This window comes from Delphinus delphis, chromosome 1 (assembly GCF_949987515.2).
Source record: "Delphinus delphis chromosome 1, mDelDel1.2, whole genome shotgun sequence".
In the NCBI taxonomy this organism is placed as follows: domain Eukaryota; kingdom Metazoa; phylum Chordata; class Mammalia; order Artiodactyla; family Delphinidae; genus Delphinus; species Delphinus delphis.
This window is the reverse complement of record NC_082683.1, coordinates 73316945-73333338: the sequence shown is the minus strand read 5'-3', so window position 1 is coordinate 73333338 and position 16394 is coordinate 73316945. Positions and strand designations below refer to the sequence as shown.

At 33.5% G+C, this 16394-nt stretch overlaps 1 protein-coding gene across 5 annotated transcripts in view; it reads right to left on the bottom strand.

Moving 5' to 3' along the window:
• Window positions 1–16394, bottom strand: part of PRKACB (protein kinase cAMP-activated catalytic subunit beta) — a 143544-nt gene that overhangs the window by 57188 nt on the left and 69962 nt on the right. For 2 of the 5 annotated variants that reach the window (XM_060024307.1, XM_060024326.1), the window contains exon 1: window positions 5666–5974. The exons of the other annotated variants lie outside the window; for them this stretch is intronic. In XM_060024307.1, the coding sequence (XP_059880290.1) occupies window positions 5666–5672 (7 nt within the window). In that variant the 5' untranslated portion in view covers window positions 5673–5974. Of the gene's footprint in view, window positions 1–5665; window positions 5975–16394 lie in introns of those variants that run through there. 5 annotated transcript variants of the gene reach the window in all.

Sequence of the window (16394 nt, the reverse complement as noted above, 5' to 3'; positions counted from 1 at the left end):
CTGTGCTTTCTCTAACTTGTTTACTTGCATCCTTACATCACAAATGTCTTTCTCTTTTCCTAACATACACATTTAAGATTTTGGCTCTAAATCCTTTAGCTGCACCCCACAAGTTCTGATACATAATTGAATTTTAAATTTATGAGTTATTTCTTGACCTGTGTGTTATTTGAGTTTTTTTAATTTCCAAATATAACATTTGTGTTTACTTATTTAATTAGTCTTTTATTATTGATTAAACTTAATTGCTTTGTGGTCAGAGACCACAGCCTATGTATCAATTCTTTAAAGTATATCAAATATGTGTAGTCAAAAAATCAATTTTGTAAGTGTTCTATATATTTCTGTGTATTCTCCAATTACTGGGTGAGAATTCTTTATATATATCTATAAATCTTACATAGTTATAATTTTTCCTTCTAAACGGGTCAATTTTGTTTTATATATTTTGAGGCTCTGTGGGAAGTGCATACAATTTTTTTCTCTTATATTTCTTTTTTATGTGATTAATTTAAATGGTAGCCTGTATGTGACAATTCTACTCTGACATTCTTGGTAGGGTCTAATGCTGTTTTATCTGCTAAATATCTTTTGTTGTAGATTGTTTGTGTGTGTTATGTATCTATTTTGGCTTTGGACTCTGAACTCAAAGTTCAGTGGGGTTTTATCTGTGAGAAAACTGCAGGGTTTGATATGAGGATATGTTTTGTATTAGCTTCTGCCTGGCATCCGATAGATGTTACCAGCCTGGAACTGTTACTCTAAGGTATTTTATTTAAAATTATTAAACCACACAATTAATACAGATTATAACGTGAAAGCTACTGAAGAAGCAGCAGTTGATTACAAACTCTCAGGAAAAGCATCCCATACACATGCACACACAGCCCTCCCCCCTCCCCAGGAACCCAAGCCAAGAAATGTGAGCTTCCTTATTTTCCCCGTGTCAGTGGAGATGTTTTATTTTTTAGTCTATGCTTTCACTGAGGTTATGATCCTTTGAGGATCCTGGCTTTATACACAAGTCTAAGAAATCCCAAGTTGTATGGATCAAAGAACTTTTCTGTCTCTGTGAGGCCATTTAAAACAAAAGCCATTTTGTCACCAAGGTATGAAAATTTCCTCAGGGTAGTCAAAGTATGCTCCCCCTTACAGCTCTGGTTTTTCACTTACTATTTGACTTTTTGCACACTGGGGATTTCTATTATATTCTTGTAAATTCAAGTATTCATTTAAAGGGATCCTTGTTATATTTTATTCAGTATTTCTATGTGCTGTTGTATATTCGTTAATTTTTGGTCTAGAAGGATTTTCAAATTATCCAGTCTGCAATTTATGGATTTTTTTCTGTATAAGAAAAAAATGTGTGTTAAGTTGTAAGATGCAAGGAGAGCTGGATGTTTGTGGAATTCATTTTTTATCCTCGTAATTCAAACTTCCATCAGGATATATTTAGGTGCTGGTATTTTTGTTAATTTTTGTCAACACACAATGAGCTCTTTCAGTGTATACTTTTAGGATTTTCTTCTAAGTTTTCCTGAATCATAATTTTTTATGATTGTTTCTGTTCTATTAGTCATTATCTGTTCTGAAGGAATGTTATTCATTCAATTTGTAGAGTTCCTACTTTTATCTAACATACTTTTCACCTCATAATTTTTATCCTGTCCATTTTCCCTACATTCTGGTAGCTTTTATCAAGTTAGCTCTTTACATGTTCTATTTACCTTCCTGCAGTGATTATTTTGCTCTTTACTGCTTCTAATGCAGCTTTATACTCTACAAATGCCAGGTTCATTTTCTTATAACCTTTTCTTATATCATTATTGCTTCTTTTCTATTCCTGCCTCTCGTCCAGCTCTCCTCTCATCCTAGTCTCTTGTTTCATCTTTTTATCTTTAACGTCTTATTTTATAGAGTCCATGTTCACTTGAAATTTTTAAGAATTCCACATAGACGCTATCTATAATTTCCTATTGTAAACCCTCCTTCATAAATATTTTCGAAACATAAGTTCATTCTCTTCCTCTTGAAGGCTGTGAACTTATCCTTGAGCACGATCTCTTTTATAGGTTCCACATTGGTACTTTTCTTGTTTATTCATTCATGAACAATGAGAAGCCTTTCAAAACTTTACAAATGCTCCCCCCAAATAAGATGGATCCTCCCACCTCCTATTTGGGTATGTTAGAATCAACTTCTCAGATCTTTTAGTTGATATATATATATACATATTTATATTATCATTTAAATAATCCAAAATGGGAATGGAGCCAGGACTATAGGGTTCCTTACTACTTGTGATGCCCGTCACATCAGGGAAGAGCCCTGTTATATCTGGAAGAAGAAAAGCCACTTTCTCAGTTTGATTAGACTAACAAATTTCTGGTTGTCCCACTATTAATTGTTTTAGAATGAAAGAAATCAGCAGTGTTGGATTTTCCACTCATCTCTCCCACAGTCTTTCTTAAAAGCTTCATCCATCCAAGTTAGTAAGGGTGAAATTATTTTTATTTCTTTTCCATGAAGGCAAACTACTCAAAATAAAACTGTTAAACTTTGGCATCTGATCTTCAATCTGATACATACATTTCTAGGCAAGTACCCTTCCTTAATTCCACTGATATACTGTTTTTCCAGTTTTGTGTTCTTAAATTTTCAATTTAGAAAATATTGATCTAAAAAGGGGAATTACTCAAATGCTTTTGCTCAAGTCTGTAACTTTCCTGTAATTCAAAGCATAGCAAATCTTTTTCAGAGATTTGCCCTCAACTACCACAAGGCCGATCAGAGTTTTCATTTGAGATTTTGATATAATGATGCTAGTTATGTTCCAATAAGCACATGAACCAAAAAAATCAAAATACATGACTGATATTCTTCATCAGTAATGTAATAAAAGTGTTGTACTGTATAAAAAATGGATAAGTTTTAATCATTCATTTATTTCACAAGAATTTATGAGTTCATTACTGTGTTTGGGGCACTAGGGTAACCACTGGAAACACAGAGATGAACACTGCACTATCCTTGACTTAAGGAGTTCAAAGGATGGTGATTGGAAACTGATATGCAAATATATAATTTCAGTATAATATAAATAATTGTTATAGTTTATATAAGTTTGCTTTAGGAGTATAGAGGAATCATCTGACTCTACAGAGTCAATAATGGAGGCACTGAAAAGCATAGCTGGTTTTCAGAATTTTTATAATAAAAGATATAAATATGGAAAGGGAGCAAGGAATAATATGTAGTATAATATGACTAGATCAGAATTTTATGAGAGTGGTGCAAATAAAGCCAGAAAGGCAGGGCACTGCTCTCATATGCCCCACTAAGGAGTTTAACCTTTATTTGAGAGGCACTAAGGAGTAACTGAAAGTTTTCACGTTGGGTTAAGAAATGGGTGTATCTGCAGTTTTAAAATGGCAGCATGGAAAATGGTCCGGAGGGATATAAAACTGGAAGTTGAGACCAGTGAAGCTGTTACTGCAAAAGGATTGAAAAGATACAGAATTCCTGATCCAAAAGCATTCTCAGTGTCAGTGATAATGGAGAAAATTGAGTGATTTTGAGACATTTCTAATGTAGAATCAATAGAAATTTATGGCTGAGTGCATGTCTGGGGAGTAAGAAACAAGTTCAGTGATTACAAGGCTTCTGTTTTAAGTTCCTGCATGGCGAGTGGGATCATTAACAAAAATCAGGATGAATGAAAAAGGAGCAGATTTGGGATGGAAAGAGAAAATTCACTTTTGCACTGAACATTCAGGTAACAACTGAAGATGTGGGACTGGATGAGATCATTCAGAGAGAATGCAGCATTAAAAGAGGGCTAAAGATAGATTCCAGAGAAAACTATTCCCCCCAAAAGCTGATATTTAATAGGCAAGGAAGGAGAAAAGAAATAGCTTTTTAACTAGGAAAGTACCACATACACATAAATATCACATGTATAGCTAAAGACTTAGATAAAAAGGTCTGGCATTTGCTCATTTTTACAAATAAAACCACACTTCATTTCAAATTTTCCACATTTTGAAATGGCTGAGGCATTTAACCACTTATGAGTAACATTAGTTGAAATTGGACAATCCTGAAAAAGTCAGAATGTTTAGTTGTCATTACTATAATTCCTACGGTTAAAAAAGGCTATAAGGGCAGACCAATATGATCAAGTATATCAAATACTATCTGAATAATCCATAGCTTTCTTGAAAGAAAAAGCAATAGAGAAGCAGTAACAATTTTCTTCAGCTAAAACCAACATATCCAATTGTAAAACCTCTAGAACACTTTCAAGGAGAAAAAACACACTGCCTGTATTCAAAGAAATCCAGTATTTTAAGTGTGATAACCAGGTATATTCAGTTTTGATATCCAAGAAATCCTAAGAAATGTTAACATGTTGCTTTTGTAGTATTAGCCCAAATTTAAAACACTCGAACAGAAAGATCTATCTAACAGAAGAATAACAGGATAATAACAATAACAAATCATTCTTAATATATTACATGCAAAATTGTTCTTTTAACGTCTAATATCATTCTATAAATAAATACCTAACAGTGTTGAAGAGGTTTATATTATACAGCAGCAGGATAAAAAATGTTTATTGGCAATAATAAGATGGTCTCCAATTATGGAAGAAAATGTTCATCTATTTGGAATTCTACCACTATACCACAAAAATCCAACTCTCTCAGGTTCTGAATTCCAATTCCAAATCTTTTAAGTATAAACTATAGACTGCTTTAAGAGAAAAACCATAACACTTTTCCTAAACATGTATCTGATTCAAAGGTTAACTTAATAAACATCCTCTTTTTTAGTTAAGCAAAAAGATGCTAATGAATTATGCTCTAAGCAAATATTTCTGCCTCTAACAACAGGATATCTATTTTTAGCTGCAGGTTTGGCTTAAAGTGAACAGCTTTTACCCTATGATAAACTGCAGTATATACTGTAGTATATTTTCTCAAAAAACAATTTTAGAAATGTTTAGAAAAAATCATATTTACAAAAATAAAAAGGAAACTATCACAAAAGTACTTGTTCTAACAAATTATTTCCCAAAAAATTATTTCTAAAAATTTTAACAAAGGCTCCAAAACCAAAATGCATATATTTATTTCATCATTAAATTCCTATTTCTCAATGAATTATAGTTAAAAGCAACAAATAAATCAATAAAATTTTGGCAACATCTTATGCAAAATTGAGTATTTTTTATATAACCAAAAAGAAGCTAACAAAAATTAATATTAGAAAGACAAAGCCAATAAAAGGAAAGTTTAATTATCTTCAGGATCAGATACTAAAATAATTCCTCCTTTACCACAGTGGGTCTTTTACTCACTAATTTATAACACAATTAATAACAATGTATTAATGAATATAATGAATACAATAAATCACACCATAAAATAGATTAGAAACTGATTACTGGTATTGACTATTAATAGTGATATTAATTATTCACAGTTGTTAATGGATTTAAAAAGCAAATTACTATAATCCCTAAATGCAAAAGCATCAAGAGAAAATGTAATCCACTGTAGTTCTGGCTTTACAACTGCCCCTCTATAAAACGTTTTTTTGCTTTTATAGTTAAATATTTTTTAAAAATACAAACCTACAGAGTCTCAGAGAGCATACTTACCACTCATGATGAAAATCAACCTTTCCAAAACATACTGCTCAAAACAACAATCCAACAGCAAAGGGAGTTATGCTAATCTCTAGAGGTATAAGAACCGATGGTGTAAACACATACATTAGAGCATGCAGCACACAGAAAATGAAAAGAGCTTTCTTTTGTTTTAAAAAGAGAAGCTCCTAGAAGCAAAGCATAACTGCTCAGTGCGAGATATCACTAGTAAACATCAGATTAATGCCAAAGATGTGTATAACTAGATTTAATTTCTTTCAAGCTAGTTATCCTAGGCTTCTTCATATACCACTAGAACAACTCAAAATGGCAGGGAGAAAATGTTCGAACCAGGATGTATAAGATGTTCTCAATTATATCAGCATGAGTTGTTACCACGGCAACATTAGAGCAGAATTATCGGTTCACTTGTAACCAAGGAGTAGCTTTTCTAAAGCTTTAATCAACCAAGACAAATAAAATGCCTTTTTATTTTAGAGCCACATGATTTAAAAATTACCACGTTTCTTAAATTTAAGCACTTATCTACCATTTTTACATCTTTCAAAGATATTTTAAAAATTGCTGTTTTCTTCAAATACTCACACAATCCCATGTTGAACCTGGCAAGGAACAAACAGCAGAATGATTGCACCTAAACGTCTTTCAATTACACCAGCTCTTACTGCTAGCTGTGGACCTCACTGATATTAAAATGCTGTGTGCTGTTGCTAGTGACTATTGGCGATGAATCTTATTGCCCAGATCGCTGATAGCTTTCATTTTTCATGAGCCAGAAAGCTATACTGCAGCACAAATGTTAACCATTTAAACATTCTGTTATTATGGAGGAGACAAAATATAATACTATATATCTTCATTTATAAAGGAGAATTGTAAAACAACTTATTTATAAACTTCCATTATATTTAGTATCACAAACAGTGTCAGATGCCACTTATGTGATTTTCAAAAGAGGGAAGTACACAAAAAAGTTACTGACAATTATTGTTGAAGTGTAAAATCCCTTACATTAAACAGGATTAAGATGACAGATTGTATAGCAAGGTAGATGGTATGGTGAACAACTGTTCTGATTCCCAGAGACCCAAAATTTGTACCAAAATGGTACAAGGGATCTATAGAATGGTTCCTTGTTAAGTGGAATGTCACCAAGTGAACATGCCATTTTAAAAGTTGCCAGGTGACACAGGACTTCTGGTGAAGAAAGAATGAGTAAGTTAGCAAATCTTCTCTCCAAGAAACAATTATGAAGTTGGACAAAATTATCAAAAACAATGACTTCATGGTTCTGGACATCTAGTAATCACAAACAACAAACTGAGAAGCATTTATTCATGAAAAATTGCTACACTTTGCATGAGAACAGTGGGAGTCTGTGGTATTCTTGCTTGGTGCTGCTCCTGTTCCCCCACAGCTCAGTCAGTGCAGTACTTCTGTCAGGGTGGGGCTCCATGACAACCAGGAGCTTTACTGCCAGAGAGGGCTGACATGATTTGGAGAGGAAGCCAAAAAACCCCATACAAGTGATACCATCTATTAAAAAAAAAAAAGCAAACTGTAGCAAATGAACAGGGCAAGTATCCAGCTTTGCTATCCTGAAGTTGTGGCCGTAGTAGGGGTGAGCAGTAGACTGATGGTCTAGCAAAAAATTTAGTAGAGAAAATGTAAATGAGAGAGGCAGAGAGGGCCTAAATAAGCTCTCCACATACCCCAGCTTGACAAGGAAGCTATTCCGTAGGACCCAAAGGAAAGTTAAAGCTGGTACAGGCTTGAAAACTGCCTGAACATTGAATATGCTTTCCAACCCACAAACAGCTCCATCAGCACAGACTGGCTCAGAATGTTTGAGCACAAACTCTGATTAATCACTGAATAATAACTAAGCTATGCAGGCACAGGGTAATCCTTAACAGAGAAATCAGTAGCCAGACAACATGGTGGATACAGCCCATAGATTAAAGCCATGGAAGTTATTAAAACAAAACAATATAAATAAAAACAATCCTGAGGAAAGAAAAAATAATCAGAATGCAGAGCTGCTACAAAATATTATTTTAAAAAGTCAAATTTCTGACAAAAACATTATATAATCCATAATGAGGAAAAAGGATAGAAAATGTCTCTGAATGGTCCCAGATATAGGATTTAGCAGAAAAGACTATTGGAAATATAGCAAAAGAATAAAAGGAAATTGTATTTAAAGAATTCAAGGAAAATATGATGGCAATGATACAACAAAGAGAATTTCAATATAATGATAGAAAGAGAAACTTTTCAAGATATAAAAATTATAGACTTAAAAAGTACAATAACCCAAACTTTAAAACTCACTACATAAGCCCAATAGCAGATTTGAGGAGGGCAAAAGACTCAGTCAGTGAACTTGAAGATAGATCAATCGAAATCATCCGGTCTGAAGAATACAGAGAACAAAAGATAGGAAAAAAATGAACAGACCCTCAGAAGCCTGTAGGATATCAAGGGTATCAACATACATGTAATAGGAATCCTAGAAGGAGAGGAGAGAGACAAAGGGCAAAGAAAAAATATTTGAAGAAATAATGGTTGAAAATGTCCAATCTGATGAAAAATGTTAACCTGCAATCTAAGTTCAACCAATGCCAAGTATGATAAGTACAAAGAGATTCATACCTAGACACCTCATATTCAAGTTATTCAAAGACAAAGAAAAAATATTGAGAGAAGCAAGAGAAAATGACTAATCATGTACAGGGGAAAAGCAATATGATTAATGATGACTTCTTCATGAAAATAAGAGAGGCCGGAAGGCAGTGGAATAATGTATTCAAAGTGCTAAAAGAAACAAACCTTTTCACAATTCTCTATCCGGGAACACTATCCTCTAAAAACAAAGGTAAAATAAAAACATTCTCAGATAAACAACAACAGAGGATATGTGCTTCAAGCAGAAATACTTAAGGAAGTTGTTCCAGATGAAGACACTGGACAATACTCAAATTGACAGGAAGAAATAAAGAGTATAGATGATAAATATATAAGTAAAAGACTATATAAACACATTTATCTTTCTTTTTAAAATTTCTTTAAAGACCTTAAAATTGTATGAAGCAATCATTGTAACACTGCATTTCTAGGTTTATAAAAACATAAAGGTAACATGTGAAAATGATAACACAAAATTAGAGAAGAAATGGAGCTATATTGCATCAAAGTCGCTATATTTTACTAGAAAAGTAGATTGTGATAAGATAAAATGCATATTTTAACCCCTAAATTAACTATTAAGAAAATGTCTTTTTAAAATGTAATTTAAAAATCAAAGAGGAATTAAAATGGCATCCTACAAATATCTGTTTAACACAAAAGAAGGAAGAGAGGAACAACAATACAAAAACTCTTAAGATATATAGAAAACAAACAGCACAATCGAAGATGTAAAGCCAACCATATCAATAATCACATTAAATGTGAATAAACAGATCACAAGGCAGAAATTATCAGACTGGATTAAAAAAGGTCCAACTATATGCTGTCTACAAGGGCCACACTTTAGATTTTAAGATAAAAATAGGTTGAAGGCAAAGGAGAGAAAAAGTTATACCATGTAACAGTAACCATAATACAGGTGGAATACCTTTATCAATATCAGACAAAATAGACTTTAAGACAAGAAATATTAGTAAAGTCAAAAAAAGGAAATTTCATAATGATAAAAGGGCCAATACTTCTGGGAGATTTAACAATTAGAAATGTATATGCAATGAACAAAATAGTCTCCAAAATGCTAAAACAAAAATGACAGAATTGAAGGAAGAACTAAGGACTTCCCTGGTGGCACAGTGGTTAAGAATCCGCCTGCCAATGCAGGGGACATGGTTCGATACCTGGTCTGGGAAGATCCCACATGCCGTGGAGTAACTAAGCCCGCGTACCACAACTACTGAGCCTGTGCTCTAGAGCCTGCATGCCACAACTACCAAAGCCCTAGAGCACCTAGAGCCCGTACTCTGCAACAAGAGAAGCCACTGCAATGAGAAGCCCACACACTGCAACGAAGAGTAGTCCCCACTTGCCACAACTAGAGAAAGCCCACACGCAGCAATTAAGACCCAACACAGCCAAAAATAAATTAATTAATTAAAAAAAATTTTCTTAAAGAAAGAACTAAATAATTCAGAAATTATAGTTGAAAATTTCAATATTCTTCTCAATAATTCATGGAAAAAAGAAAATCAATAGGTTACAGAAAACTTGAATATAATATCATTAAAATGACATTTATAAAACACAGCATCTAACATCAGCAGAATACACATTCTTTTCAAGTACACATGGAAATTCTCCATATTAATCATATGCTAAGCAATATAACAAATCTCAAATTAATTTGAAAGGATAGAAAATTCATTCAAAAAATGAACTCTTATCATAGGAGAATTAAAGTAGGAATCGACAACAGAGAGAAATTTTGGAAATCCTAATATCTGGATTTAGATCACAAAGAAATCCCAAAGGAAATTAGAAAATATTTTGAACTGAATGGAAAAAACCCCACAAGAAATCAACATTTATGGGATATAGATAAAGCATAGCTTAGAGGGAAATTCAAAACTTTAAACACATGTATTAGAAAAAAAGAAAGGTCTCAAATCAATAATTTAAGTTTCCACCTTAAGAAACTTAGAAAGAAGAGCAAATTAAACCAAAGCCAAAAAGGTCACAGCAGAATTCAATGAAATGGAAGATAAAAACAATAGAGAAAATGAAGACACCAAAAGTCTTACTGATAAACCTTTAGCTAGACTGACCAAAATTAACACAAAATAAAACAGAGAAGACACTAATTACCAAAATCAGGAATGAAAAAATGGTATAACCACTGATGCTAGAGAAATTAAAAGGATTAAAAGAGAATACTATGAACAACTTTACGTAAATGATATAACTTAGATGAAATGGACAAGTTCATAGAAAGACACAAATTACCAAAACTAACTCAAGAAGAAATAAAAAAAATCTGAAAAGACTTACAAACAAACAAAAATATTAAGCCAGTAATTAAAATTTTTCCCACAAAGAGAAGCTCAGGTCCACATGGCTTCACTGGGGAATTCTATGAAACATTAAAAGATATAATACCAATCTGACACAAACTTTTCTAGAATATAAAGAAGGATGTAATACTTCCCAACTTATTCTATGAGGCCTGATGACAAAACTGACAAAGATCAAAAGGAAATTACAGATCAATATCCATTCCAACACAAAAATATTTATCAAAATATTAGCAAACCTAATTCAGCAGTATATTAAAAGGATTATACACCAGGACCATGTAGGATTTATCCCAGGAAGGCAAGGTTGGTTCAACATTGAAAATTAATTAATGGAATACACCATATTAATAGAATAAAAGACAAAACGACATAAACATCTCAATATATGTAGCAGAAGCATTCTACAAAATCCAGTACCTGTGATAAAACCTCTCAACAAACTGGGACTGGAAGGGAACTTCCTCAAGCTGATAAAGGGTGAGTTTGGGGGTGAGGTGGAGAGGGGGATCCTATAGCTTACATTATATATAATGGTGAAAGATGGAATGCTTTTCCTAAGAATGGGAATAAGGCAAGGATATCTATACTCACCACTTCTTTGCAACTTTTTGTGAAAGGTTCTAGCCAGTGCAATGAGGTAAGAAAAAAGATATTTAAAAAGGCATATTTATATGCCTTTAATAAAAGGCATATAAATTGATAAGAAAGAAATAAAATTGTCTTTTTTGCAGATGACATGATTCTATATGTATAAAATTCTAAGGAATCTATAAAGAAACTACAAGAACTAATAAGTAAGTTTATCAACATCATAGGATATAATATATATATAAACCAATAACATTTTAATATACTAGGAACAAGCAATCCAAAAATGAAATTAAAAGGACAGCTCCATTCACAATGGTATTAACAGAAAAAAAAAAAAACAACTTAGGAATCCATTTTAACAAGATTTACTCACTAAAAAAAAAAAAAAAAAAAAAACAGAAAACATTGCAGAGAAATTAAAGAACATCAAAATAAATGGAAAGCTATTTCATTTTCATGGACTTCAAGACTCAATATTGTTAATAGAAGAGTCTCCACAAATTAATCTATAGATTCAATGAAATCTCTATGAAAATCCCAGTGGGCTTTTCTTTAGAAACTGACAGGCTGATTAAAATTTATATGGAAATGTAAAGGACCCAGAATAGCCAAAACAATTTTGGAAAGAACAAAGTTCGAGGACCTACACTACTTGATTTCAAAACTTTTTTTAAAGTTACAATAACCAAGACAATGTGGTATTGGCATAGAATAGACATACATTGATCACTGCGACAAAACTGAGAATTCAGAAGTGAACCCCTACAATTATGGTCAATTGATTTTTGACAAAAGGTGCCAAGATGATTAATGGAGAAAGAAAAGTCTTTTCAACAAACAGCGCAGTAAAAATTGGATATTTATATGAGTTAAAAAAAAGAACTCCACTCCATAGCTCACACAAAACAACACAAAAAATTAATTTTTAGATGAAAGCATAGAATAAAAATCTCCATTACCTTGGGTTAGATAAAGATTTCTTAAGATTTGGCACCAAAAGTACAATCCATCAAGGGAAAAAATGATAAACTGGACTTCATTAAAATTACAAACTTTTGCTCTTCAAGGATATCATTTAAGAAGATAATACAAGCCCAATGGGGAGAAAATATTTGCAAATTATTTATTTGGTAAAGAACTTGTGTTCAGAATATATAAAGAACTTTAAAGACTTGACAATAATAAGAAAAAAAACCCTCAATTTAGAAAGTGGGCAACAGATTTGAAAATACATTTTTCCAAAGTAGATACATGAATGGTTTATAAGAACATGAAAATATGCTCAACATCATGAATCATTAGGGAAATGCAAACTGAAACCACAATTAAATACCAATTCACACACACCAGAATGGCTAAAATCAAAAAGACTGATGATACCAAGTATTAACAAGAATGTGAAGAAACTGTAACCCTCCTACATTGTTGATGGGAATATAAAATATTAAGCTATTTAGGAAAACAATTTGGAAATTTCTTAAAAAGATAAACATAAACTTACCATATGACCCAGTTATTCTACCCCTAGACATCAACTCAAGAGAAATGAAAGCATATGTCCACCCAGTCTTGCATGCAGATAGAGCAACATTATCCAAATAAACCAAAAACTGGAAACAATCCTAATGTTCATCAGTTGCTGAATGGATAAACAAAAATGTTACATCCACACAATACAGTACAATTCAGCAATAAAATAGAGCCAACTATTGATATGTTCTATAACGTGGATGAACCTCAAAAACGTTATTGTAAGTTCAAGAAGCCAGCAACAATAGATTATATATATTATATGATTCCATTTTTATAAAATATCCAGAAAAGGAAATCTGTAGGGATAGAAAACAGATCCGTGTTTGTCTGAGGTGGGGACTGATTGCAAAAGAGAACAAAAGAACTGTTGGGGGTGATGAAAATGCTCTAAAACTGAACTGTAGTGATGGCTGCACAACTCTGTATGTTTATTAATAAACACTGAATTGTACACTTATAATGAGTGAGCCTTATGGCATGTAAATTATATTTCTCTTTTTAAAAAAGTTGTCAAGTGCTTCTCTACATAAGTAGAGTCAATCTGAGGCAGATCTTCTTTGCTGTGGGAAGAATCACTTCAGCCGACAACTTAATTATGTAAATTTAAGGCTGGTAGGCATCTATTACCTTGGGGGAATGATCTAACAAAACCCTTTGGAGCTTGGTAAAGGTTGTTCCTCTCAATACCCTATGGTAAAGAGAGCTAACAAATGGGAAGGAGGTAAGTAGATCTGCATTAAAAATAAAACAGGAATTTGAAAAGGAGGGATCAAAACCTAGACCCCATTCTTTCTAAGGTTCAGAATTACAAGAATTTCTTATCAATTTTAGTGATAGTATCTGAGGCCCATGAGTAAGAAGGCACACTAAATAAGCTTTATCGAAGAATAAAGGAGAATCTGGTGATTTAGGCTCATATTAGGGGCTCTGTAGGTCAAATTCAAGTGCCTACAGAGGATAGGCAGGTAAAACAACAGAAGTAGTGAAATAGTGAAGGCTAGAGCAAATGAGATAGTATAAATCCTGGCTAAAGAGAACAGTTATTCAGTGCAAATTCCCATTTGTTCTCATATGGGAATAAGAGGCCACTGAAATCAGTTTTTCAAATGGTTCAAGAATATGAAAGTCCAGGGACTTCCCTGGTGGTGCAGTGGTTAAGAATCTGCCTGCCAATGCAGGAGACATGGGTTCAATCCCTGGTCCAGGAAGATCACAGATGCCACGGAGAAGCTAAGCCTGTGTGCCACAACTACTGAAGCCTGCATACTGCAACTACTGAAGCCTGCACGCCTAGAGCCCGTGCTCCACAAGAGAAGCCACTGCAGTGAGAAGCCCATGCACCACAATGAAGAGTAGCCCCCGCTCGCCACAACTAGAGAAAGCCTGTGCACAGCAATGAAGACCCAACAAAACCAAAAAAATAAAAAAAAATAAAATTATTAAAAATAGAATATGAAAGTCCAGATATTAATATGAAAGATCTTGTTTTAAAATCAATATTTTTATTTACATATAAAATAATGGTATCACATTTAATTATTTTAAATTATCATGAGAACTAAATAAAACATATCTGTGATTTACATCTGGGTCACAGACAACCAGTTTGCTATCCCTGGAAAGATGTTCAAGAAAGGAAGGCCAATTTTGGTACAGTGTGGGGATGAGTCAAAAGCACCTTCTCACATTCAACCTGGCATGAAGCCAGGATGACTAAGTAAGTAAGTATAAATTAAGGAAACTAAATCTGTGATATAAGCTTTGAATGAGTATAACACTGGAAAGGGTGGATCATCCTCCCATTAAGAATCAGTGTCTCAATTAAGAATCAGTGTCTCGTCAACTATACTCCAATAAAAATTAATGCATATTTATACATATATGTATAAGTATAGATGATTCACTTTGTTATAGAGGAGAAACTAACACACCATTGTAAAGCAATTATACTCCAATAAAGATGTTAAGAAAAACAATAAAAGAAAATTTTTTAAATGAAGGGGTACAGGATTTCTTAATGATTGTTGTAAAATAATAAATAATAAAATTTAAATAAAATATGAAAAAAAAGAATCAGTGTCTCAAAATTAAAAAAAAAAGAAAAATAGAATCAGTGTCTCCACAAGGAGACATCCTTCCATTAAGAATCCAGTCTCCACAAGTATCAGTGGCACCGCATCAAGAGCAAGGATACATCAAATTCTTTGGGACCAGTTTAAACTGTGAAACTATGTAACACTGGCAAAATCAATAGCAGCTGAAAATGAGATTACTAGCCTCTATACTAATCAAAATACCCATCTCTTTCTTCATCCAACCTTTGGAAAGAAGATTAGCTTCTCTGGAATGAGTAAACTCCCAGAAGTTTAGCAATACTTGAAGGGGACTGGAAGAAGATCCCAAGAAAACTGCCATTTAGAAGTCCTGCTAATTTGAGCAGATGAGTACAGTGATTAATTTGAACATTTCAAAGACAAGACCTAATATGTATCCCTAGTGGGCTACACTTGTTATACAACCATAACCAGACCCCAGAGCTAAAATCAGCCATTGTTTTGGGACTTGCAAGTAATATTCACTCCCTCAGAAAATGCATCATCCTTCCAGTTTCAAATTACTACCTCTTTTTGGACGACATTTTATTTTCAAAGTTCTCTGACCAGCCTGTTAGTCTTCTGGGTCCTCATAATATGCACTAGGTCTCTGCAACTAACAGAAAACCTCAGACAGAAATCATTGCTATAGGACCCAAAGCCCAGTTTTTCTTACAAACATATAGAAAGATTTCACAGAATGGTGATTAAGAGTGTTGGCTTTGGGGGCTTCCCTGGTGGCGCAGTGGTTGAGAGTCCACCTGCCGATGCAGGGGACGCGGGTTCGTGCCCCGGTCCGGGAAGATCCCACATGCCGCAGAGTGGCTGGGCCCGTGAGCCATGGCCGCTGAGCCTGCGCGTCCCGAGCCTGTGCTCCGCAATGGGAGAGGCCACAACAGTGAGAGGCCCGCGTACCGCAAAAAAAAAAATAAAAAAGAGTGTTGGCTTTGGAGCCAGACTGCCTGGGTTCAAATTTTATCTATTTGTTATGTTACCTTGAGGAAATTACTTTACCTCAATGTGTTTTAGTCTCTTTATCTGAAAGATGTGAATAATAATAGTATCCATCTTATTGGGGTTTTTAAAGGATTACATAAACTAATATATGCAATGTGCTTAGAACAATGCCTGACAGATAGTAAATAAATGTTTCATGTGATAGTGTATATGACAATATTCCACCCAGGAAATGTGGGAGTGAAGTGGTATGAGTCACCACTATATTGCAGAATCAGATTTAGAGGATATACTTTATAATATGACTGAATCTGAATCTCCAACCCAAGCAGATTATAGTATGTTGATTACCAAAGATAATGCTCTATTCAACAACTAAAACAAGTCTCTCAGACCATTTGCTACTAATAATTGACCAATTTTGAAAAGTGGAAAATTTTTGATAAACACTAATAAGAAAGTAAATCATGTTTTGTGCCAGAAAATTATATGAGGGAATTTAAA